General features: G+C 37.6%; 1 protein-coding gene across 3 annotated transcripts; it reads left to right on the forward strand.

Annotated features, from left to right (window-relative positions):
• The first annotated feature begins 2,786 nt into the window (after positions 1-2,786).
• On the forward strand, positions 2,787-24,874 carry MORF4L1 (mortality factor 4 like 1). Of its 3 annotated transcripts, XM_007167510.2 has the most exons (13): positions 2,787-2,929; positions 7,352-7,398; positions 9,114-9,181; positions 12,109-12,225; positions 13,757-13,843; positions 14,653-14,733; positions 17,651-17,676; positions 18,159-18,247; positions 19,264-19,365; positions 20,537-20,625; positions 22,171-22,343; positions 22,625-22,709; positions 24,122-24,874. In XM_007167510.2, exons 1-13 carry the CDS (start codon positions 2,890-2,892, stop codon positions 24,204-24,206), a joined length of 1,089 nt encoding a protein of 362 aa, XP_007167572.1. In that variant the 5' UTR covers positions 2,787-2,889; the 3' UTR covers positions 24,207-24,874. The 3 variants fall into 3 exon arrangements, with proteins under 3 accessions (XP_007167572.1, XP_007167573.1, XP_057397998.1); XM_007167511.3 differs by lacking the exon at positions 12,109-12,225 and having other exon boundaries at positions 2,789-2,929; XM_057542015.1 differs by lacking the exons at positions 7,352-7,398; positions 9,114-9,181; positions 12,109-12,225 and having other exon boundaries at positions 2,911-2,929.
• The last annotated feature ends 876 nt before the right edge of the window (positions 24,875-25,750 follow it).

The following is a 25,750-nucleotide window of genomic DNA, read 5'->3' on the forward strand; positions in this document are numbered from 1 at the left end:
CCGTCTTTGGTGTCTGGCTTCCTTTGCACAACATGACTTCCTCTTATATTAAAACAAGTTTTTAGGGCTTCCCTGGTGGCGCAGTGGTTGAGAATCTGCCTGCTAATGCAGGGGACACGGGTTCGAGCCCTGGTCTGGGAAGATCCCACATGCCGCGGAGCAACTGGGCCCGTGAGCCACAACTACTGAGCCTGCGCGTCTGGAGCCTGTGCTCCGCAACAAGAGAGGCCACGATAGTGAGAGGCCCGTGCACCGCGATGAAGAGTGGCCCCCGCTTGCCACAGCTAGGGGAAGCCCTCACACAGAAACGAAGACCCAACACAGCCAATACATACATACATACATACATACATACATACATACATACATACATAAATAAAATACAAGAATCTTAAAAAAAAACAAAAAAACCCCAAAAAACCCCAAGTTTTTAGAGACTGATAATACCATGTTTGGCATGGATGTGGGAAAACAGGCCCTCTCTTTAATTGTTGGTTGAAATGTAAGTTGATGAAGCCTTTAATAAGTTTAAAATGCCCACAGTCTTTGACTCAGTAATTCTACATCTAGGGGCCTAAAAATATAAAAACAATGGGCACAAAGGTTTAGTTTGAAAGACATACGTTTCTAACAGTATGAAAAACTGAAAGCAACCTAAATGTCCAGCAAGAATCAAGGTTAGATAAATGTGGTCTATTTATACTGCAGTATGTCTCCAACAATTAAAAATGTGAGATGGACACATAATTAATTGGAGTGACCTCTAAGCCATATTATGAAGTAAAAAAAGAAGACACAGAACAATATATACAGTCCATTTATGGTCAAAGGAAAAACAATTAGGGAGCATACGAAAATGTCCATGCAAAATGATGGGGAAGTAAATGAGGGAAAATAGAAGGATTCCTCAAGTTTTGCCCTGTATTTTATACCTCTGAATTGTTGCATCATGTACAACTCAAATATTCAGATATTACTTGCATAATTAAAACATAAATGCAAAAAAATTAATATAAATGGAGAAAGAACACAATGAGGGTGCTAGGATAAAGAAACTGCAAGGATACTCAAACAACTTATAATAGTAGTACCTTTGTGGGGGAAGGAGCAGATGAGGGACTGAAGTGGGAAAGGGACTTCTCACTTATCTTCACTTTTTTTTTTTTTTTTTTTTGGTTAAAGCTTCATGCACACTAACTGATTCTTATCCTCAGAATAAGCCAATGAGGTACATTTTGCAGATAAGGAAAGAGCATAGAGAGATTAGCCAAGCAGTCCAATTTTTTTTGTTTTTGTTTTCTTTCTTTTTTTTTTTCGGCACTGCACAGCATGCAGGATCTCAGTTCCCCGACCACAGATCCAACCGGAGTCAACCACTGGACAGCCAGGGAAGTCTCGCTATCTCCAGCTTTATATTAAAATTATTTTGAATTATTGAATTTTGAATTATTTTAAAATATTCTGTATTCAAAACGTTAAAAGAAGTATAGTTCAGAGTTTTGGTGTGGTGATGGGGTCACAAAGAGGCCCTTGCCCCTTTCTTTGATATTCTAAGAAGTGGAACAGACCAGATGCTGTGCAGACAAGTGGAGTGATGGTTCTTTGTGGGTTTCTGTGGTCAAAGAAGGGCTTGTGTTCAGGCAAGACTGAAGGAGAAACTGGAGTCAGATAAATGGAGAGGGGTCTGGAATTCATGGGGTGCATAGCATGCTCAGGGGAGGGTTTAGAAAAGGCATGCAGACAAGCACAAAGCCTGGAGGACGGTGGGGGACTGTTTGTGGAAGGACTTCAAATGCCAAGCTAAGGACTTTGGGATCGATCATCCTTAACGTTTGCTGAGCGCCATTTCACTGTTCAGCGCCGCACTAAGCCTTTCCATGCAAGTCTCACAGTAAACCGATGGAAAGGTGGTCTTATTCTCCCCATTTTGCAGGTGAGCAAACTACAGACTTTTTGAACAGGGGAATGACACGAGGAAATTCGTTTAAACCGTGTGTGTACTCAATAACAGTTCAAAGACATCAGGTGACCAAAAAGTGCACACATAGGGCAGGTGCAGAACCCCAGCGTGGGTATTACTTGGTATTATTCACGGTAGCCTCTTTGGGCGGCGGGCAGAAGTCCATCACCCAAAAAGCCAGAGCTCGCCCCCCCAGCCTGCCTAGTGTCTCCCTCTCCGTCCTCATTTCCGCAGACCCAGGCTGGAGAAGGGGAGGGGCAGGACCCGACAGATGGCCGTCAGTCCCACCAAATAAACTGTCAGTGAGCTTGCTAAACAACGAAACTTCTAGACGCAGACTCCACTGCCTATCCCCCTTCTGGCCAGATTGCTGGCCGTGAAACTTTTCTAGGCGGAAACTACTCGAGATGCTACTGGAAGTAGGCTTCAGGAAGCAGCCTTTTCTCTCAGGCCATTTCAAAGCCCACATCATTGTGGCCCTGTACTGCCCGTGGGCCTCCGCAACTGGGTCTCTCCCATTCTTAAGGTGAGGCACTGCCTTCCCTTGCCCTCGCTCCAACAAACAAGCAAACTCAAATCCAGGCTTTAAAAACCCGAGGCGGTCCCGGGGTGGGGGATGGGAAGAGGCCGCCGCCCCTCCCCCACACCGCGGCGCCTTAAGCGCCCGGGAACTACCAATCCCGGCGTGCCCCGGGGGCGGGGGCGGGTGCAGGGGCGCGTGCGCGGAGGGCAGCCGTTGGCTGGAGCGGCGGCTGCGCGGGTCGCGATGCTGTGAGGTCTGTGGCAGCTGGCAAATCGGGCCCAGGATGTAGAGTTGGCGGTGGCTGACGGCGCGTCTGACGCGCAGTTGGGTGGGGTAGAGAGTAGGGGGCGGTAGTCGGGGGTGGTGGGAGAAGGAGGAGGCGGCGGCGGCGGCGAATTACTTATAAATGGCGCCGAAGCAGGACCCAAAGCCTAAATTCCAGGAGGGTGAGTTTGAGTTCCTGGGGAAAAGGCATCTATCGGCGCAGGAGAGGGAGGCGGGCTCGGGGTGGTTGAGGTTTGGGGGCCGGGGGTGGCAAGGGCTGCGCCCGGAGGAGGCGGCGGACAGGGCTTTGTGCGGGGAAAGCGCATTGCGGCGGGTTATTTCGGTGCGTCATGAGGAGAAAATACCTTGTGAAGCGAAAGCGTTAGGCAGGCGTTAGAGTGGCAGAGGGAGCCGTTGCCGCGTGGCAAAGCTTTAGTGCAGTGTTTGTTCCGAGGAAGAGGGCGCGGAGAAAGTAGCCTATTGTAGGGAGGCGACGGGCGCGCCATGGCGGCCGTTAGGGGAAGTGATGTGGCGTGGGGGAGGGGAGGCAGCGGCGGAGGTTTCGGGCGCCGGCGCGGAGCACCCCGGCCGCGTGGGCGGCCAACGCCTGGCGCTCTGGGGCGGCCTCGAGCCCGTAGGTGGTCGCGCTCGGTGGAGCCGCCGGGCTGCGGCTGGGGGTGGGGGGGTGGGCTTCGCGTCTCGGGGCGGGAGAACTGCGTTGTAAAATGGCTGCTGCAAGATGGCCGCGCCATCATGGCCGCCGGCGCCTGGGTCCCCGGCTCCCGGCCGCCGACGCCGCTTTAGGGCAGATACAGCGCCCCGTTCTTCGCCCGCTGCCGCGCGGGAACCGGTTCCCCGACGCTTACCCCAGGGAGGTGGGTGGGAACTGGAGAGAAAAAGCGCGAGCGTCTGGGTCGGCTTTGTGTTGCCGGCAGGCGTCTCTTTGCTTACCGAAAAGCCGAGTGCCGAGATCCTATGGGGATGTGACTGCGCTCTTGCTGTGCGGTTGCTTGTAAAACAATAAATAAAAGCTACCTGAGCGCGGTATTATGTTTCCACTTATAAATCCCATTGCCTTGTTGTTATCTTTTAAGTACAGCAGTTGTTTTAGTAATTGCAGCAGTATTTGATTAACTGATTTGAAAGTTGAGTTTTTATTGTGTTTGATCGACATGTCTTGGCCGACGGTAGAACCTGATTTCCAGTGGAAGACAGCTCTTTAATTTTCACAATTAACGTATCTAATAATTTATATTAAAGTGGAGGTTTAGGAGTAAACTAAAATGGAAGTAAAATTCTGTGAGGCAAGCAAGAACACTTTGAAATTCCCTTTCATTATTATGGATGTGTTAGTTACCGTAGATGTCGAGACGTCTGCAAAAAATTGTTGTAGCGATTTTCAAACTTTAATGTGCGTTAGTCATTTACACAAAACCCAAGTATATTGTAACTATGGAATGTTTAAGACGTTTCCAAGCCTGTTTCTGCTATAACTGACTCTTAATACCTGCTTTCTCTCACGCTGAGAAGCTGTGTGACTACCTTCTATGGATTGCCTTTTTTTTTTTTAAACCAGATATTTTGGAGCAGGGATTCTTAATCTAGGGTCAGTGTTTATAATTCAGAAGATCCGTGAACTTGGACGGGAAAAAGTTTTGGTTTCTGTTGTCTAACTAAAATTTAGTATTTTTCAGTTGTGAATGTTAGAATTCCTCCCCCACAAAACAAGCAAAGCAAACAAAGAAACAAAAAACCACAATAGTATTAGCTGTATGTTTTCATGTCCCAGCATTACAGTGGTGGGAGATACATTGAGATGTAATGTATGCTCGTCATTATTTCAGAGTTGTGGTAGTTATTGGATTAGTGGCTAAATGTTTATATCCATTAAGGAGCTCATATAAAACCATAGAACGTGATATTTTAAATGTTTTGGTAACTATTTCAATATAGTTGGTTTCTTTTGTTATACTGTTTTACGTGTTTGTAGAAAAATTCTGGGAATAGGCCCAAAGGCTTAACCAGACTGTGAAGGGTCCATGGCACAAAAAATTAATCCCCACTGTAGGATATCAAAGGAAGATCACCCAAGTGTGGGACAGTTAAGGTTGGCTTTCTGGAGGAAGTGCTTTAGTTCTAAACTAGAGGGATGGTAAGAGTGATGACAGCGAAGGAGAATCCATGTGCTGCTATAGTGGTGAATTAGAGAAGAGTATGAACCAGTGTATCTGTAAGGTTTTGAAAGCTACCCAAGAGTCTCTGCACTTAACATTACCATCACTTTCCAGACATGTTTTCTACTCTTGTGTCAAAGTTGTAACCATCTTTAAGAAATTATAATTATTTATAAGACATTTTCAGAGAATACTTTATAAGGAAAAACGAATATTCTGTTGGAACTCACAGAATTATATTAAAACACTGCAGAAGAATTGAGCTTCTGTAATGGTGGAAATACGAATGATCAGAAACAGTATTTTTTCTAAATGGTTCTTTTAAACTTGAAAGTTTTTATTTAATAATGGTGCAACATGTTATAAGCAGTTTTTAAGCACAGTGACTGTTTTTGCACTCGACTTGGTCTTCCACTTGAAATGTTAAAGCATAAGGTAAAGAAAGCTATTGGGCAACTAGCCCATTGTCAGGGGGAGGACTCTTGGCTTGTTAGGAGACTGACTGATGCTGGAATTTGAGTAATGTTCCCAGTAAGCAAACCAGTGGGAGGATGGGGAATTGGAATCTCATCACCCTTGGAATTTGAGAGCATTGGGCAAGATTACCTTTGTAGTTTGATACTAGAAAGGATTAAGAGTGAAGAAAGATTTTTTAAAAATATCTGAGACTGTGGTTTGCTCCTTCCCCAATTAACAGTCTTTCCACTTCCATGAAAAAAATAGGCATTTGTTATCCTGGGTCATGCTCTTCAACTTACTGTATATTTTTTCAACAGGATATTAGGGCCAGGTAGCTAGAATGGAGGTCAAAGGGTCTTAGTCTCAGTGCAGTTGTCTTTGGAGGCAGCAGCCAAAAGGAGGGAGAGGGGAGTGAGGCCATTTTCAGGGTGCCTTTAAAGAGTACCTGGAGAGTTAAATTTAGGTACACAGGTCTGATCTTTGGTGCTGCTGTTTAGGCCCTATATCTTATCTATATCCCCATGGTCTCATTCTTGTCCACAGTATTCAGCAGTGGCTCCAGCCTAGCTTTCTCTTGCGTTCCAGACACGTACTCAACTGCTTACTAGATGGCTCCAGTTTGGATGTCCTGTAGCCACTGTAACTTATTCCAAAATTGATCAGAAACCCCTCCCTCCATTTCCTTTTCTCATTAATGCTCCCACCATGCTGGAAGTCAGTTTAAAGTGTTTCTACTTTGGCTTAGCTGTCCTCCTCACTGCTTTTGATTCATACCTATTTCTGTTCTTATCCCTGACAGTTGGGAGAAGTCTTTGGTCTCCTTGTTTCTAGTCTCCACTTTTTCTGCGTAGGCCTAGTAGCCTCAGGCAGTGGTTCCTCAGAGTGGACCACTGCACAGAATTTGTCATGTTTCTTCTATGCTTTGGTACCAGTTGCTTTCCTCAACATGGGCCCTTCCCTGTGACCTTCCCAAGTAGCTCATCAGTCACTCTTCTTACTGCTTATGAAGATAGTTAAAATAGGAAATCCAGTAAATTGTGCAAAACTTTGGTTACATGTCAGTGTCACCTATACTGCCCTGTAGTCTCTTCAGAAATGAGCTAGTAGGCTATTTTAATTTAGTTTTAGAGTGGAAAGAGCTGACTGTGTTGGCCCTTTTGTTACCTCTGGGCCTGTTGAAACCAAGTGGACCGAAAATAATGTGAGATGTCTATTTTTTCTACAATCAAATGATATTTTAAGGTACTGCCAGGAATTGCCTGCCTGATTTGTCTGATGAGCAGGGGTGTCTTCCAGATCTTATTCCAGTCCCTAACATTTTATTTAGTCTTGCAAGTCTTAATGGTAGATTCAACAGAGAGAGTAAGTTCGAAAGGTTAGAATTGTCTGGGTTTTTTTCTTTTTTTTTTTCTTTTTCCCATTGAAGCAGCCCAACACCCAGAACATCATTGAACACACTGAAGGCATGAACATAGTGGGACCTCTTTTTTTAAAAAAACACCTGTATCTGATGCACATTGAAATTTTTATGTAGTGTTTTTCTTAGTTTAATCAGTTTAAGACAGTTGGAAGCAGAGAAGGAATAGGTAGAGCATAAGGTCCTAAACTTAAAATGTCTTTAAATCCCACATGTATCAGTACATTGAAAAATAAACCAATTCTGCCAGTAGATAACTACAGTAGATTTAATTTGTTTAGCAGGTGATAGATGATTTGATGATTTTAATAGATTGATATCCTGATTGCTTTTTGTTTACATCAGATGCTAAGGTGTTTTTGTTGTATTGAAGTTTGATCTGAAGCGTTGATGGATACATTGCCTTACCCACTTGCCTACTTTTTTGAGGAATACTATGGTACAAGTGTGATGGCTCTCCATCACAACCAGATGTGCATATTCTTATATATGAAGAGAAATCACAACTAACCCAGTACTTTTTTTGTGTGTGTGTGTGTTTTTTACTTTTACAGGTGAGAGAGTGCTGTGCTTCCATGGGCCTCTTCTTTATGAAGCAAAGGTATTAAACTTGTTTTCTCTTGAAAAGTTGGCTGAAATTACTGGTTGGATAATATCAGTTTTCAATGTTTGGTAGCTTTAGTGAGAGCTACCTTTTTCATAGATTTTCATAGATTCATAGTTCCTCATCTTCTCTTTATGGGTGTCTTACTGCTTTCTTAGTAGGTCTTACAAAGCATTGCTATCTTGCCATTCATCTTACTGAGCTGCTAAAGGTCCAGTAGTTGGAAAGAGCATTTGAGGGGAAAGATAGAAAATTGACTATTAATGGGAGCAAAATAGCATTTTGTAGTTAATGACTTGTGAGAAAATACTGGCAAAGTTAACTTATTTGCAAATATAATGTGCTGAGTAAGCACTGAGTAGTTACGTTAAAGGTTAAAAACTAGCATTTAAAATGAGTACATTTAACTTACTTGTTGGATTGTTTGGCAAAGTTTGAATTGGGGGGGGGTTCCCTTTCCCTTTTCTCTGTATCAGTGTTGTGCTCAGGTAATTGATTTTTCCATTTAGCCAAAGATAAGTGGGATAATGCATTACGAAGTCAAAGGTGTTCTTAGTATTTTGTTTCTGGTAACTTTTTTAGCACAAATATTTAAGGTGTGTCAACTTCTTTTACAGTGGTAGTTTTTTAAAAAAATGAACAGTATGCTGAGCAGTATAATATTTAGTTAAAGGTAATTTCTACGTATGTTCTTGGTAAATAGTTTATGTCTCTGAAAATAAGACTGTGAAGTGTCAGTGTGACTAACCATTTTCACTACTTTTTACTTACTTTGAATACATAGTGGATGTATGTTTTTAAAGTTCTAAAATGGCTGCAACTGGATTCATGGAGATGGTCAAGAACTTTTTGTGTGTGTACGTATATCTTAATGGTTTAATACTGCTGCAGCTTATAGTATATTTTAAGTCCTGTTTATCATTTATATCCTTGAATGTTATTTTTGTTGTATCAATTTCTGGCAAACTCTACTGGACTGGCAGATTTTTCTGCTCTGGCAGCAGAAACACTCCAGTGAACGTTTTTAAATGGTGATTGAAATAGCTTAAACTATTGTGGTTCTCTTGATTTGCATCTGATAAAAACTTAAATCCAGACAGTCCTCACTTTTTCATAGTTAATGACTTCCCCTAATGATTGAATCCAATTTGTTTGGCTGCTTTTAAGAAGAACACAAGATGGTTTTCATCTCTCACCTTGCTAGTTGCTGATAATCTGCAGCAGAACAGCTATTGCCTTGTGTAAACTAATGAAATTTTTTAATGATTCAAATTATTCAAAATTATTTTAAATTTTTTTAAAAGAGTTTAATTCTTGAGCTGAATTTATTTTTGAAATAAATGTAGCTTTTGGCTAGTTGGACTTTGAGAAAACACAAATACAGTTTTCGTTAGCTGTTCTTGGATAGCTTATCTAGCCCATTGATTTAAGGTTTTAGGGGGACCTTTTGTGCTTATGGTTCTTCAGATTTGTTGGACTGACTCCAACAAATTTTATGACTCTTCGGCAGTTTTATAACTCTGAATACCTAAGGAGTCTGAAGGCTTAAATAATCTTCTTTTAAAGAGTTGCATCTTATTATGTTCATTTTGGCCACCAGAGAGTTTAAGTGTAGAGTTTGTCTTCGAAAGATTGGATACTTGAAAATTATCCAGGTAGTCTTTTTTATTTCCTTCAGTATTTCTAAGTGAACTTTTTCTTTTTTATTTCAGTGTGTAAAGGTTGCCATAAAGGATAAACAAGTGAAATACTTTATACATTACAGTGGTTGGAATAAAAAGTGAGTATTAGATCTTTAAAAGCAATGTTTTATTTATAATTAACGAGGTAGCTTTGTGTCGTAGACTGATACAAGCATATGCTTCTTAATTCTTGCAGTTTTAATGTAAATACATGTTGAGGCAGAGGTGAACCATTTGTAGTGTGATGAAAATAGAATAGAAATTAGGGTATACAGCCTTTTTTTTTTTTTTTGCTGCACTGCGCAGCATGTGGGATCTTAGCTTAGTTCCCTGACCAGGGATCAAACCCACGCCACCTGCACTGGAAGCTTGGAGTCTTAACCACTGGACCGCCAGGGAAGTCCCCTACAGCCATTTTATTTTACATTTGGAGTATTTCTGTGTTCCGGTATAATGTCTAATAATAATTAGCCCAACTGTTTTCTGGTTTTGGTACATTTTAGGACAGCTTGAGTTTTTTGCCTTAACACAAACTTAGTGACTACATATGGTATTTCAAGCAGTTATACTCAAAGCTAGTTGGCTTTTTCTACCTAGAAAAGGGGGGGGAAAAGAAAAAGATTGCCTGATTTGGAAGTATTAACCAGCTCATGTTTTGAACTTTGGAAGCATAATTAAATGCTAACAAAGTGAATTCATGTGGTTCACTTTTTAGCATATGACTTAACAGAGGTACAGAAATTTAGTTACAGAACCTAATTTTGCACCCCAGAGTTAAACTTTTTTTTCTTTTTTAGAAGTGATATTGATGTTGCTGGGAGTGGACAGTGGTTATAGATTGAACACATTCTAGAATGTTTAGCCATTGGAGCTCTTTGTCAATGATGGGTCTTTCTTCTTGGGGCCCATAAATATCACATTTGATAATTTAATTCATTTTTGGTGCTTGTAATTGAATAGTCTGTAATTTTTACTATGAGGGGATTTTAATTTTACTAATGGTGTTTTGTTCTTCAAAAATAGTACTGCCAGAAAGTGTAGTTCTTGAGGAGTTGTTTTCTAGCAGATTTTAAAGCTTTGTGTCATCTTAGCCATACTCTGGTAGCTGGCTCTCCAAGTGAGCACTGCCATCTGATTTGATGAATACTCTTGCTTTGGAAGGAGCTTTTCTCCTTGACATTTACTGACCCTGTGACTTTGGTCTTCTTCCATACAGTCCCATAGCCAGGTGACCAACCCAGTTAGTTCTATTTATTAGAAAATTTTATCACAAAATGGTTTTAGCTAAGAAGAAATACCAGACCCTTACTTTTTCTTCCATTAGTATGATTGTAGAAAGGTGGAGATGTAAAATGTGTAAAAGCGCATTCAACAAATGATTTTTTCCCAGTTAATGATAATTAAAATATTTATAATAATGATATGTTGGTAATACAGTAACTCAGAGTGACCCTATGGGCTTTTAATCCTTTGGTCTTAATAGAAGTAAACGTCTATGATTTTAAATGGGATTTCAGGTTTAATGCTAAATTGAGTCTAATATCCAGGAGAGTTTATCTTCTGGATCCCAGTGTAGTTTATGGCTTTTTCTTCCCTGTTAAAAAAATGAAGTGTTTAAAACTGTATGTCAGCCTTTTATTAGACTTAATATGTTATATATCAATATTCTGTTAACATCAGGTAAAGTTGAGAGTATTTCAAGATATAAAGAGAATCTCAGTTCACTATAGGAAATAGAATATCTTATTTATGCATATCATGTATGGGAAGTCTATCCAGGAAATTAAAGAAAAGCAAATAGCAAATTCATGGAATAGGTCTGACCCCATCCCTGTGCACACTTTAAGTGTTTTAGGATTTCATCTTAATAGCAGTGAAGACCGTTTTTGTGCTTAATTCTTTCATGTATAATATTTTCTATAAAATAACACGCACGTATGTACAGTGTGAAGACTGGGTTTTAAGTGGCATTTGTAGCTTATAAGAAATTGTGGAAATACAGAAAATGCTTGCATTTTCTGATAGTATTGCTTGAAAATAAACCTTTGTTTCCTTTGTTATGTTATCTAGTAACACAAATAAATGATAGGGTACATAGTTTTTTTGGTTTTTTGTTTGTCTCATTTTATATATTACTCCGTGTAAAAAGAATTAAGGAAAAAATAGCACTAAATATTGGAGATCTTTATATCTTTGTAGACGTATTGAGGAATATTAACAAGAATGTGTTTTTTGTAGTTGTTCTGGTGTATAGATAAATATACGGAATTTTGAAATTTCTTATCTTTAATAAGTATTTAGAGAAGCCTTTAAATCCATACAGAAAGGAGGAGGAGTTGCTCAGATACCCAGCAAGTATGTTGTGTTTTTATTTAGTGCTGTGTAAGTAGTGCCATGGATCATTGTGACTTTGGGAAGTAATGACAAGCTACCTTTAGAAAATTCTGAAATTCTTTTATGCTTGAGCTATATGTAAAAATTTCTGGATATTTGGCCTTCAGTTACTACCCTAGTAATAGTGTTCTTCAGAGCAAAAGATGTCATTTCATTTTCCTGTGGTTCAGCAAGGGTTTTCAGCTCCTGACATGTGACGGAAACTCAAGAATTGGTTTTTAGATCAAGGTCCTTATTTAGATGCATTTTATATCAGGGGAAGGAATTTGCAAGGTTCTAAAATGGAACTTTGTGGTAAATAAAAATTTGCTAGCTCCCTTTAATTTAGAGAGAATTGGAACAGATATAAGAATAAGATCCTCATTTTGAGTACAGTTTATAGGATACTGTACTTTCAGAAAAGCATACAACAAAAGCCCAATCTCCAAACTGGAATTTTCTTAAACTTCAGTAAATATGTATACTTTTCAAAAGCACAATAGATAGTAAGATATTTCTAAATTTTCAAAAACCTTATTGGAATTTGTTGACACAGACATTTAAGTATTATATTTGTAAATAAATCTTAAAGCTTAAGCTAAATTCTACACCTAGTTACTGAGATTACTTTGTACTATGCTGTCTGTATCAGAAGTGCTGTGAGGCCCAGGCGCTCTGAAAAAACTTTGAAGACACGTGAGGATATTGTAGCACTTTTTCCTGTTCCTGAAGGAGCTCCCTCAGTACACCACCCCCTCCTGACCTCTAGGTAAATGCATGTTTTAAAGTTTTCTCTAGGAGATCATGTTGAGGGTTGCTTTTTATTTTTTATTCTTCTTTTGGCTGTCTTACATAAGAGGTCAAAGGTGGGAAATTATTAAATAAAAGACTGAGGATACATCTCTTTGTGTCACTAAAGGAGCTCCATCAGCAGGAGGAAAAAATTTGAACAAAAAGTTCAGCATTTCCCTAAGAAATACCTTATCTTTGTTTTCCCTTTTGGAAAAAAAGCCACATCAGAAATCCTGATCTGAACAATAAGGTCCTACTGTAGCACAGGGAACTATATTCAGTGTCCTATGATAAACTATAATGGAAAAGAATATGAAAGGAATGTAAATATACGTATTATTGAATCACTTTGCTGTATAGTAGAAATTAACACAACATTGTAAATCAACTATACATCAATAAAATAAAATTTTAGAAAAAGATCTTGTTTTGAAGGAGCTTTTCTAAGTGCCAGAAGGCCTTAGCAACTAGATATTTTAAGAGAGTGGTTGGTTCTATCTTTTGATGTTTAGAACACCAAGAATGGTTTTGCCTCAAAAGTTGGTGTATTCGTTTGTGAGTGAGTGATAACCATTGTAACACTTCAATTTACAGTCTTAGTTGAGCTGATCTAGATGGTATTCCGTATTGTAGACCTCCTAATGTTTCTGGAAGACCTTGAGTGTTTATTTTTTTTGTCAAACTCTCAAATGTTTTATATGTATTATTTAATTCTCATAACAATCCTATGAGATAGGTACTATTATCCTCATTTTACAGGTGAAACTAAGGCACAGAGAGTTCTGTAATTCTGTATCACAGGTAACCAGCCAGTTAGTTTTAGTTCTTTAAGAAGTCAGCTTATTATGGATTCCTGTGCCTCATTATTTTTTGGAATTAAAGTTCTTTTAGGTACCTTTATTCTGTAAGGATAGTTGCTTAGGGGCTCATGTTAAATGCCATGCTTTTATGCCATTTTAAAAAACAATTTGAATCATCTGTTTTTGGACTCGCAGTTTAGATTTGGAATGTTGCTTCTGAGAATATGTTTATTGCCTTTTTTAAAAAATCTTTCATTTATTTATTCTTTGGCTGCACTGGGTCTTAGTTGCGGCACATGGGCTCTTTCATTGTGGCATGCAGGCTTCTCTAGTTGTGGTGCGTGGGCTCTGTAGTTGCAGCATGTGGGCTCTCTAGTTGTGGCGCACGGCTCAGTGGTTCTGGTGTGCAGACTTAGTTGCCTTGTGGCATGTGGGATCTTAGTTCCCTGACCAGGGATAGAACCTGCATCCCCTCCATTGGAAGGTGGGTTCTTAACTACTGGACCACCAGAGAAGTCCCTTTACTGCCTTTTTACAGAACAGATTTTCACTTTAGTTGAGAATGAATTTGTAATGCCAGTTCGTGAAATTAGTCCAGAGAAGTCCAAAGTCTTGCCTCTTGTATTTCTAAAAAAACATAATTGGAGGACAGAGTCTGAGTAATAACGAAATAGTTTTGAATGATATTTTAATTTTTCTCTTTTTCAGTTGGGATGAATGGGTTCCAGAAAGCAGAGTACTCAAATACGTGGACACCAATTTGCAGAAACAACGAGAACTTCAAAAAGCCAATCAGTAAGTTTGTTTTGCAACATGAATATGAGGAGAAATGCCTGTAAGTTAATTTTTAGGAATGAAATCCACAATGGAAATCATGTTGGCTGCCTGCCTTTAAAATGATCCTTGGGACCTGTCAGCTGCTGTGATATGACTCTGACTTCAAGTGATCAGAAAAGCCTTTCCTGGGGAAAGGAAGTAGCATACATGTCATTTCTGGAGTCTGTCCTTAGAGGTAGGTAGAAAACAGAGCAGGATGTTGTTGGAAATTTCTGAAGTTGCAAACTCATTGTTACGGTCTTATCTCCTGGGCTGTTTGGAAGGTACACTTGGTGGGGGAGGAATAAGAAAGGGGGGGCAGTCCCCATTGTTATTCACCTCTGAAAGCACATTGAGAAAAGGAACCCTGAAAGACTGTGTGGTCTGTAGGGTAATTGTTTTGTTTTAATTTCAAAACTGAAATATTAAGAAAATGGAAATGATAAAATGGGATCAGATTAAAAAACATTGGGATTGGTGAATTTCAAAACAAATGGAATTTTCAGTTATATGAGAATCTATTGTCACTTTTTACTACATTTATTTTAATTTTCGTAAGTATAGAAGAGTCTAATCTTAGGGCTTTTTACTGTTCTTCCTTTCTTGAATTGATTTTTGTAAATACATTATCTCTCTGTTGAACTTGTTAAATAAAAACTTTGTACCACAATATGTATAGGCTCAGGACTTCAATTTGAATATAAATTTCAAAATGGAATCAAGTGATTAATTTATTTTTCCACATAAATACTCATTTTAAGATGATTTTATTGAAATTATTTTTGAAGGGAGCAGTATGCAGAGGGGAAGATGAGAGGGGCTGCCCCTGGAAAGAAGACTTCTGGTCTGCAACAGAAAAATGTTGAAGTGTAAGAAGCTCTGTCTTTGTTTTAATTTTACATGCTGTTTGTGAAACTCAAACTTGACACACATTGTCTTCTGTTAGGATTTATTGAAAATGAAAACTGGAACATTGTTGTGATTGGAAAAATGCCAATGAGAACCCCCTTGGTGTTGGGTTGCTGAAAATACCTGTTAATTACATACTGATTTCCTTAATTACATACTGAGTCCTTAGCAGTTTTTCTCCCCCCACCTTTCCTTTATTTAGTAAAGGGATATTTCCTTTATGTAGTAAAATATACATAACATGAAAATTTACCACTTAACTCTTTTAAGTGTACAATTGGGTGACATTAAGTACATTCACAACCCTCCTTCTTCTTTTAAAAATTATTTATTTATTTATTTACTTACCGCACCAGGCGGCATGTGGGATCTTAGTTCTGTAACCAGGGATGAAACCTCCCCCTGCAGTGGAAGTGTGAAGTTTTAACAGCTGGACCACCAGGGAAGTCCCTTACAATGCTTCTTTTAAGTTGTATTAAATATGTATACATGTAATGTGTTTTCTTTTACAAGTATAGTGTTGAATTATCAGGACACAAATTTTGAGATTTGGGGGACAGATTGGCTTTTTCAGTAGTGCTAAATATGTGTATTAGTTTTAATTCCCCTTTTGAAACCCATGGTAACTGTGTGAGATGTTAAGGTTTCAAATCATCCCCCCTCCTCTCAACCCCCAAGAAAAAACCATTCCTTGTTAACTCTTAAGATTTAGAACATCTTGGTAATAAGCCTATGTGTGCAAGTCATATGCATACACACATTGGTGTAATAAGTTTATGTACCTGAAAGCCAGCGTGGGAATGGTAGCTTAATAAAAGAACATAAAGAATCATAATTTTTATTAAAAGATCATTTTTTCTTGCCACTTGAATATTTTAAGAACAGATAGGTTTAATGAGTGGTCCGTCACGTGCTTCTTTTCAAAGGATCAAAAGTAACGTGCTGTAAAATATGATTTATTTAAGAGAAGTATGTTTTTCCTTGAGATTATATTCTGTTGCTTTTAGACCTAACTAGTCTGACTTTACTACCTAAAAATTAGGTGATGAGTAATGAAGGTAACGATGCATTTTGAAATGTTTGGGGTTTTAACCTTTTTGGGTGAGTCTTTCTGGGTGAGTCTTTCTTTTTCTCAAGGAGTCTTCCTTTTAATGGGAACATGACACTTTGATAAGATTGTAATCTGAGTACTTAGAAAGGCATCATGTAATTTTAAGTATTGCTTTGCCCTGGTAGAATAGAAGATCTATTTTAAAATAAAAATACTGAGTAATTAAACCTGGAGATTTATTTTTTTTCTTTCATTTTGATTTGAGGTTTTGATACAATTTTTAATATTTAATGTTTAGTTTTATACCTTACACCATCTTTAGTGTTTGGTAATTGTTCTGTAGCTTTCTCTGAATATACATAAACATGTATGCATCTGGTTGGAAAATATGAGAGCCAGATTTACCTTTACTTTGTTGACATCTAGGTCCTTAAGGTTGGACATTTATTCTTTATAAACTAATAGTGAATATACGTGAATTTTGTTAGTGCTTTGGCTTCCAAGCATACTTTGGTTGTTCGTTATTTAGTGGAATGACTTTTCTCAAGAATGACTTTGGGCTTCAGTTATTCTTTCAAATACATTGACTCTAACAGTTCATATTTTGATTATAACATTTAGTCCTGAGGCTTAGAAATAGGAAGTCAGACAACACCAGCAGTTTATTTATTGTATGAAATCCGTTGCGTACTTGGAGAAAGTAGCTTGCATGTTTAATTAATACAAGCAAGAAGGTTGAAACAAGAGTCTTTACCACTGGTATTCATTGAAGTGTAGTTTATAGATCTTTAGAGTTGAGATCAGTTGTCAGTATTTTTTCTTTAATTCTTTGGTATAGACTGGGTAAGAAAGGAGTGTAAGGGCTTTTGGCTTCTCTTGGTCCGCCCATGTTCTTGACATGTAAAAGTTCATGGTTTAATCTGACTCAGCAATACTGTCCAACAAATATTAGTGTTACAGAAGTTAACCTTAGAGAAGGAGGGAAAAACCTGTAATTTCAGATGGCCAGATTTTTATGTTTATAACCAACATAAGTTAATTTTGAGTCATCAGATGAACCCCAAGCTCTAAATTAAATGAATACAGGTAGTTAACATTTGTATTAAAAAGTAAAAATATTCAGGTGTTCTGTTATGGTCCCTCCAGGCATAATCTGTTATAATCATGGGCTTTGTAAACTGTTTTCCTTGTATTCCAGAAATAATTATGTATAAAATCGAAGTTAGTAATTTACTCTTTGTTAGTGTGTATATAAATGAACATGAGTTAAGTTGCTATTAGAGATGATAACCAAGACATTAGCTTTGTTCTACGAATGGGAGAACAGAGTGTGTGGTGTTGTAGTGGAGGGAATATAGTTCAGAGACGAAATAAAGTGAAAGAATTTGGACCAGTGTGAGTGGAGTAATGGATTGGTCTGAAACATACAAATCTAAAATCAAATTATGTTGGTACTAAAGTAATTGGGAGAAAATGTTTTAACCTTTGGAGCTTTTTTTTGTGTTTGTGGAACTAATAATATTCTCACAAGGTGTATTTTTATCACTTAACATGCTATATAAACTTACAAACGAATAATATAACCCTGGAAGGAAGTCTCCTGATGTGGTTTTGGTTTGGTTTTCTAGTATGTGGATTTAGCCAACTATCAGTAAAAGTCCTTGTGTCTGAGTAGTGAATGAGAATATGTACGAAATAAGATCGCGGCCTGATCTTAGCAAACAAGGCAGTATTTCTCTATGAACTTAACCTGGTAGGAATTTAAACAGAGGCAGTTTTACTAGCAATAATTATTTGTCTTTTTTCTTTTTCTTCCCTCCTTTCAGGAAAACAAAAAAGAACAAACAGAAAAGTAAGAATATTAACTTTGTTTAAATTATTTTGCCTTTTATAACATTTGCATTTTGAATTCACTGTTAAATTTTTAAAGTTACAACGTTTTAGAGTAAGCTTATGTTGATGGTCTCAAATATGAATCACAGCAATGTTAGAGTTAGGTACATAGTAGTAGAGAACTCATACTCTTTCTACCATGGAGAAGCCTGTAAGCGTTTATTATTTTCATGTTACTTAATGACTGATCCTGAGACAATAACATTTTAAAAATAAATGTAAGATGGTAATATTACTAAATGTCGCTTTGTACTAGATGTTTGGTAGAGCTGTTTATAAAAGTTATATTTTTGGTAGGAATATGATTCTTTAATGTAGATTTAAGTAAAATCAGTGTAATGGAAAAGTCAAAAGAGGGTATGTCATGAAACTAGTTTCCTTAACAGAGTTTCTCATTTATTAAGCTAAAAATACCCCTTCCTGACCCCCACATTTTTACAGCACCTGGAAATGGAGATGGTGGCAGTACGAGTGAGACACCTCAGCCTCCTCGCAAGAAAAGGGCCCGCGTAGATCCTACTGTTGAAAATGTGAGTTTTTCCTTAAGTTTATGAATATATAGCATGTTAGAATTTTTAATCTTGTCATTTTACAACACAGTAAAAGTCATAGAACTTTGAGTGTCTCAAAAGCATTGCTAACATGGTTAACTACTGAAGTGAAAATGCTCCCCTTTTTTGGATAAAAAGGATATATTTGTATACATCTTTATTTCACTTGTAGCACTAGATATGTTCCTGCTAGATTTTACCCCCAGCTCATCATCAGATGTTCATTGTAAAGCTCTGTGTTCATGTACAACACTAAATATTTCTTTGGTATTAGACTGAATAGACTTAGCTAGGTCACATTAAATGGTTTAGTGTGTCCCAAGATGATTTAGTAAACCCACAAAAAATGCCAAGAAAGCCTATCAGTTCCACATGTATGTGTGGGTACAATAGTTTAGGATTCTTACATAAGTGAATAAAATGTCTTATTTCTAATTTATTATATTTCTAATTTCCAAAGTTATGAATTTGAAAATAAGGGTTTTAAAATTTTAACCAATGTCGTTTACATTTCTGAAGCTGAGGTTAAAACAGTGGTATGTTCTAAAAATTAGGTATTTTTAGGCAGTTATTGAAGACAAATTAGAAGATAGTACATTTAATTTTCTGTATTAAACTTTAAGATAGTCGTGTTTGGGCTAGTCTTTGGAGGTATGACTATTCAAAATCAATAAATTTGAAAATACTAAGTTAAAATGCATTAAGTTGGAGTGGTCATTTATAGAGGAAAAGGAAATTTGCTAAAGAATATTTGCTTTCACATGAAAAGACATTGAATGGACTATCAAGATAAGATTCTTTTTTCCCAGGAGTTAGCTATATGATCTTTCCATTTATCAGTTTTGAAATGACAATTCCAGCAGTCCATTTGAGTAAATCATTAATTTATACCCAGAGGCTCTAAAGGTTCAGAAAAGCCTTTAGAAAACACTTTTGGAGCTGTTACGCAGCAAGAAAGGACAGATGTTTAATACTCTTGCTTTTTTTCTGTTTAGGAGGAAACATTCATGAACAGAGTTGAAGTTAAAGTAAAGATTCCTGAAGAACTAAAACCATGGCTTGTTGATGACTGGGACTTAATTACCCGGCAAAAACAGGTAACTTGAAAGCTACACAGATTGTAATCTATATGATATGTTCTTGCTAGTGTAAAAAAATTTTTTCTAAAGAAAAGGTTGTAGACTTGAATATTGAAAGTATGACTGATGAGTATTTTAATTCAGGGACTGAATAATTTGATCATCAGAAAGGACTTAGGAATAAAACGAAGTACATATATAAAAGTCCATGAGTTTATAATGAATTTTTTTAAAGGTCAAGATAACTCATTGTTGGCGGTTGCTAGGGCAGGAACACATTATTCTGAAAATCCATAAAAGCAAGCATGTATTTCCTGTCTTACTATCATTGAAAATGGGATATTGTCTCATATGTGGCTGCTAATGGAATGTAATAGGAAGCACACAATACTGCCTGCAAGGTATTTGTGACCTCTAAAAAGAACGTGAATCTGACAAGATCCTAGGTCTAATTACTTGTGTACAGGAGATAGGGACATTATGAGGTATGTATGTAACATCACAAGGGTAGTCATCAAAGTCCAGAATGAGGCACTCTACAGGACAAAAGAACCAATTTCTAAAATAGCACAAGCAGGGGTAGGGGAGAAGTGGGGACTGTGTGAGGATTATGAAACTTCATAGACATCAGTCATATACTATACAGTATGTGGACTTCGTTTGATTCTTGATTTGCCTCTGGACCTTAACTGCTAGGTTTAGCTTAGTTCTACCACTTACTGAGTTGGGGCAAGTTACCCAGCCTTTTTGTGTTTCAGTGTTTACATTTAGTGGAATAATGGGTCCCAACCTCATAGTATTGATGTGAGGATGAAGAGAATATTCAGGTAAGTGCTTCAGACAGGGTCTGGCACATAATACTATACAACACATGATGACTTGATAATATCACAGAGGTAAATTTATGTGCAAGTGTATGCCATATATAGTAATAGTGTAATGTGTCCAACAGATAGAGTCTTCAGAGCTGTGCTGTCCAGTATGGCAACCACTAGCCACTTTTGACTATTGAAATTAAATAAAATTAAATTTTTAGTTAGTCACATTAGCCATGCTTTAAGTGCTGAACAGTGCCCTTTTCTATTTTGTAATACTATTAGGTCATCTTTTATTGCGTTAAAGCTTTTCTAGTATACTTTTCCTTTGAAAAAGAGGATATTAGTATTCAAGTGTATTTTTGTTTTCATAGCTCTTTTATCTTCCTGCCAAGAAGAATGTGGATTCCATTCTAGAGGATTATGCAAATTACAAGAAATCTCGAGGAAACACAGATAATAAGTAAGAATATACATATCTTTGAAGTATACCCAAAGACATTTCAAACATTACTTCTAAATAAATTATCTGAAACGTGTACTTTAAAACAATACCATCAGGGGCTTCCCTGGTGGCGCAGTGGTTAAGAATACGCCTGCCAATGCAGGGGACACGGGTTTGATCCCTGGTCTGCGAAGATCCCACGTGCCACGGAGCAACTAAGCCCGTGCACCACAACTACTGAGCCTGCGCTCTAGAGCCCGAGAGCCACAACTACTGAAGCCTGCGTGCCTAGAGCCCTGTGCTGCGCAACAAGAGAAGCCACTGCAGTGAGAAGCCCGCACACCACAACGAAGGGTAGGCCCCGCTCGCCTCAACTAGAGAAAGCCTGCACGCAGCAACGAAGACACGACGCAGCCAAAAATAAAAAATAGAATAAATAAATTTAAAAAAAAATACCATCAGAAACTAGTAAAATAGAATTTCATTGTTTTAGGGGGTTTGGCTGGCAAATTTTTTTTTTTCTTTTTTGAATCTTATTTTTTATACAGCAGGTTCTTACTAGTTATCTATTTTATACATACTAGTGTATATATGTCAATTGCAATCTCCCAATTCATCCCACCCCTGCCACTTCCCCCCACCTTGGTATCCATACGTTTGTTCTCTACGTATGTGTCTCTGTTTCCGCCCTGCAAACTGGTTCATCTGTACCATCTTTCTAGGTTCCACATATATGCGTTAATATATAACATTTGTTTTCTCTCTCTGACTGACTTCACTCTGTATGACAGCCTCTAGATCCATCCACGTCTCTACAAATGACCCAATGTCGTTCCTTTTTATGGCTGAGTAGTATTCCATTGTATATATATACCACGTTCTCTATGCATTTGTCTGTCGATGGGGCATTTAGGTTGCTTCCATGACCTGGCTATTGTAAATAGTGCTGCAATGAACATTGGGGTCCATGTGTCTTTGAATTATGGTTTTCTCTGGGTATATGCCCAGTAGTGGGATTGCTGGATCATATGGTAGTTCTATTTTTAGTTTAGTTTTTTAAGGAACCTCCATACCATACTTTTCTCCATAGTGGCTGTATCAATTTACATTCCCACCAACAGTGCAAGAGGGTTCCCTTTTCTCCACACCCTCTCCAGCATTTGTTGTTTGTAGATTTTCTGATGATGCCCATTCTGACTGGTGTGAGGTGATAACCTCACTGTAGTTTGGTAAACATTTTCTTAAAGGGCCAGATAAGTAAATGTTGCAGGTAAAATCGAAGCCATATGTAAGTACCTATATAACCATTTAAAATACAACTATCCGAAGATGTGAAAACCATCCCTAGCCTGAGGGCTATAGTTTGCTCACCACTGGTCTGTTTTGGGAATTGATTTCTTGCCTTCTTACTAAATCTCTGTTTTAAAAATCTGTTCAGTAGAGGCTCAGGGTCATTAATTTAACCTTTTAATTTGTTACCCTTATGTTGGTTGACTTAATCTTCATCTCTCAATTCCTTTCAGTGACCTGCTTTGAAGGTAAATATTTTTATTCATTTATCAGGGAGTATGCTGTTAATGAAGTTGTGGCAGGGATCAAGGAATACTTCAATGTAATGTTGGGCACTCAGCTGCTCTACAAATTTGAGAGACCACAGTATGCTGAAATCCTCGCAGATCACCCGGATGCGCCCATGTCCCAGGTGTATGGAGCGCCACATCTACTGAGATTATTTGGTAATACTGCCATTTAGAAAACAATTTTACTTTTTTTCCTTTGAGCCTTTAATGTTTTTGTCTTTCCTAATTTATATCAAGGGGTAACATAAAATAACATTCAAAAATAATGATTTAATTCCAATTTGAACCTTTATTTAATATAGTAAAATCCAAAGTCAGTTTCTAAAATCATATACTTTAAAGGAATCAGTGATTGTTGCGTTTGCTCATGTAATTAAAATACATGCTTATAGTGCTACCTTGGATGTAACTTTGACTAAATTCTTTTGTTTAAATAGTACGTATTGGAGCAATGTTGGCCTATACACCTCTGGATGAGAAGAGCCTTGCTTTATTACTGAATTATCTTCATGATTTCCTAAAGTAAGTCTAAAAATTAATGCTTGAAGTTAAAAACATGAATTAGTCTAGTGTACTGAAAATTACTCTGTGATAGATTGACACTGTATAGATATTATTATAAAACTAAAGTAAACAGAACAATGTGTGGTATTGGTACAAGAGTAGATACATTGTTAATGGAACAATTTAAGTGCAAATGTAAGCTCTTAAAGATGAAGGGAATATATGTTACACATACATGTTAAAGGGCTGATATCTTTAACACCAGAGTTCTTAATATGAAAAAGATGAACAAACCAGTGAAAAGTAGACATTGGATATTCACAGAAATGTCAGTAAAAAGGTCATTAAAATATGTTTTAACATAATTAAAATACCTCTTGTTGATTGGCTTATATTTTTGGAGAAATGGAGGAAAGGGCAATCCTGGTTTTTACAGCTTTTTGGAGGGCATTTTGGCAATGCATATAAAATTTTTTAATGTGCTTTTACCCTTTGACCAGACAGTTACGCTTCTGGGAACTTATCCTGTAGAAATACTTGAATGCACAAAGATTTCCAAGCATGTTTATTGCATTAAAAAAAATGGTGAAGAATTTTAAACTGTTATTAATAGATGAGGTAGGTCTAAATATACGAATCAAGAAAGATGTCTATGTTGTGTCAGTTTGAAAAAAATAAATTGCAGTAGAGTATGGTATGATTCCTCTCGTTTGTAGAAACACTTTCAATCTTTGGAATAGATTTGGAAAAATAAGGATCATACTTAACAGTGAGTTGTTTCTTGAGCATAGTTTTGGGAGAGGAGGAGTTTTCCTTTGCTACTTTATATAGTTCTGTGTTTGAATTTTCTTAAAATGGCACCGTGTATTTTATAATAATTTTAAAACCAACGTGAACCTGGGAATCTAATCAGTTTTATAGTCTTTGCTTTACCAATGATGAATTAACATCCTATCTCTACCCCCACTTCTTTATGAAATGAAAGTGCTCTACTACTTGACATTTCAGGTCCCTTTGATTTTTATGTTGTTAATTCCAAGTTTAAACTTGAGAATTACTGGTCAATTTCTGAATCTATATTTAATATGATGGATTTCAGAGAGCTAAAGAAAACACCTAGATGTTATTCTTTTAGGCTAACAACACCTGTTTCTTAAAGGTAGTCCAAGTGCTCAGGTTGGTATTCTGGTTACTCCTGTTCTTCGCTTATTTGAAATAAGGGGAGTAACTCTGGACTTTCATCCTTTTTTGTGTTGTTGTCTGGTATATAACCCTATTTACCTGAGTTATAATTACCTAGTTTTACTGTGAGGTTGTGATTATTTTAGTATATTTTAAAGTGCTTTGTGTGGCTTCTGTATATAATTGAGAAGAGACTAGTATCAAAATATGATTCTTTTTCATGCTTGTAATGAATATTTCATTTTTAGATACCTGGCAAAGAACTCTGCAACTTTGTTTAGTGCCAGCGATTATGAAGTGGCTCCTCCTGAGTACCATCGGAAAGCTGTGTGAGGCGCTTATACTCACTCTTGTTTGGATCTCTGTAAACACATTTTTGTTTCTTAGTCCTTCTCTTGTACAAATGATGTACTTTGGAAATGTTAGTGTATAACAGAAGTGATGTTTGTTTTCTGTTTGATTTTAAACAGAAAATAAAAGGGGTTACAGCTCCTTTTTTCTTTTCTTTTTTTTTTTTTTTTTCATTTCAAAGTTGCTACCAGTGTATTCAATGATGGACAACAGAGAGACGTACTGTAGAGTGTTTTATTGCTTAGTTGACAAAGCTGCTTTTGAATGCTGGTGGTTCTATTCCTTTGACACTACGCACTTTTATAATATGTGTTAATGCTATATGACAAAATGCTCTGATTCCTAGTGCCAAAGGTTCAATTCAGTGTGTATAACTGAACACACTCGTCCATTTGTGCTCCCCCCTTTTTTTTATGGTGCTTACAGTAAAGAGCCCATCCTTTGCAAGTCATCCATGTTGTTCCTTAGGCATTTTATCTTTGCTCAGATTGTCAAAGAATGGTGGCTTGTTTCATGGTTTTTGTATTTGTGTCTAATGCACGTTTTAACATGATAGACGCAATGCATTGTGTAGCTACAGTTTTCTGGAAAAGTCAATCTTTTAGAAATTGTTTTTCAGATCTTCAATAAATTTTTTCTTTAAATTTCAAGGAGCAGTGTGCTTGTGTGGATGCCTCACAAAACCTTTGTATATTGTGTATTCCTTCTTGTATTTAGACAGTGATTTTTCAGGTGGGTGATTTTCTTGTTTGGCCTTTTATGGAATGAGAAGCTTGGCTTCATTATCTACCTTTAATCCACAGCAGCTTTGGTAGTTTGCTGTCTTGAGTTTTGGCTAAAAAGTTAGAGGTTCACGTGACTATTTCTCTGCTTTTCATAGACTATTATTATTAATTTTGAGCACTGAGGGAGTTTTTACCTGTGTGACAGCTACCTTTCTGCTGATTGTTTACTTTGAGGTGTTTACCAACATTATTCACAATGCCTATAATTTGAGCTCCTTCCCCCAGTTTAAATATAGGCCTCCTTGAGAGGTTTTGACATGTGTTATCCCTCACCTTTGTTCTGTGGAAGTTCTTGAAGTTAAAAGGCATCTCATCTCTGCTTCTAGGAGTGTGTACCCCCTGTGGTTTCTTCTTTGTTCTCCCATACAGTCCATATATTCTTGTGAATGGTTATAAACCATGAAATTGACTGACCAAAAGCTGGGCTCAGATTTGGCTCTGTCCTCCCCTGGCCGTGACTGTCACTTCACTGTCTGAGCCTCAGTCTCTTCATCTGAGATAGGAAGGTTTGTTGAGAGGTTGACACAACATCTCAGACAATTGTTATGTGCTTTTTACAGATGAGTTGACATTGTGATCAAACAGAATAGCTCTCTGTTTACACTAGTTGTCGAGAGACAGAATCAGTCAGCTCTGGAATCTTCTTTCCTCCCCTTTTGTGGTTTGGCAAGAAGCTGGCTCAGCAGATGTGACTTAGCTCAAAGGAAGAACAGGCTGAGACTGGAGGCTGAATTCCAGAGG

Source organism: Balaenoptera acutorostrata, chromosome 3, assembly GCF_949987535.1.
Source record: "Balaenoptera acutorostrata chromosome 3, mBalAcu1.1, whole genome shotgun sequence".
In the NCBI taxonomy this organism is placed as follows: Eukaryota; Metazoa; Chordata; class Mammalia; order Artiodactyla; family Balaenopteridae; genus Balaenoptera; species Balaenoptera acutorostrata.

Excerpts from the sequence above, each read along its gene's own strand:
- MORF4L1 (XM_007167510.2), top strand. The coding sequence starts at position 2,890 with ATGGCGCCGAAGCAGGACCCAAAGCCTAAATTCCAGGAGG. Across the intron at positions 13,844-14,652 it reads GAACTTCAAAAAGCCAATCA|GGAGCAGTATGCAGAGGGGA; the intron begins GTAAGTTTGTTT and ends TTATTTTTGAAG. Across the intron at positions 20,626-22,170 it reads CGAGGAAACACAGATAATAA|GGAGTATGCTGTTAATGAAG; the intron begins GTAAGAATATAC and ends TTCATTTATCAG.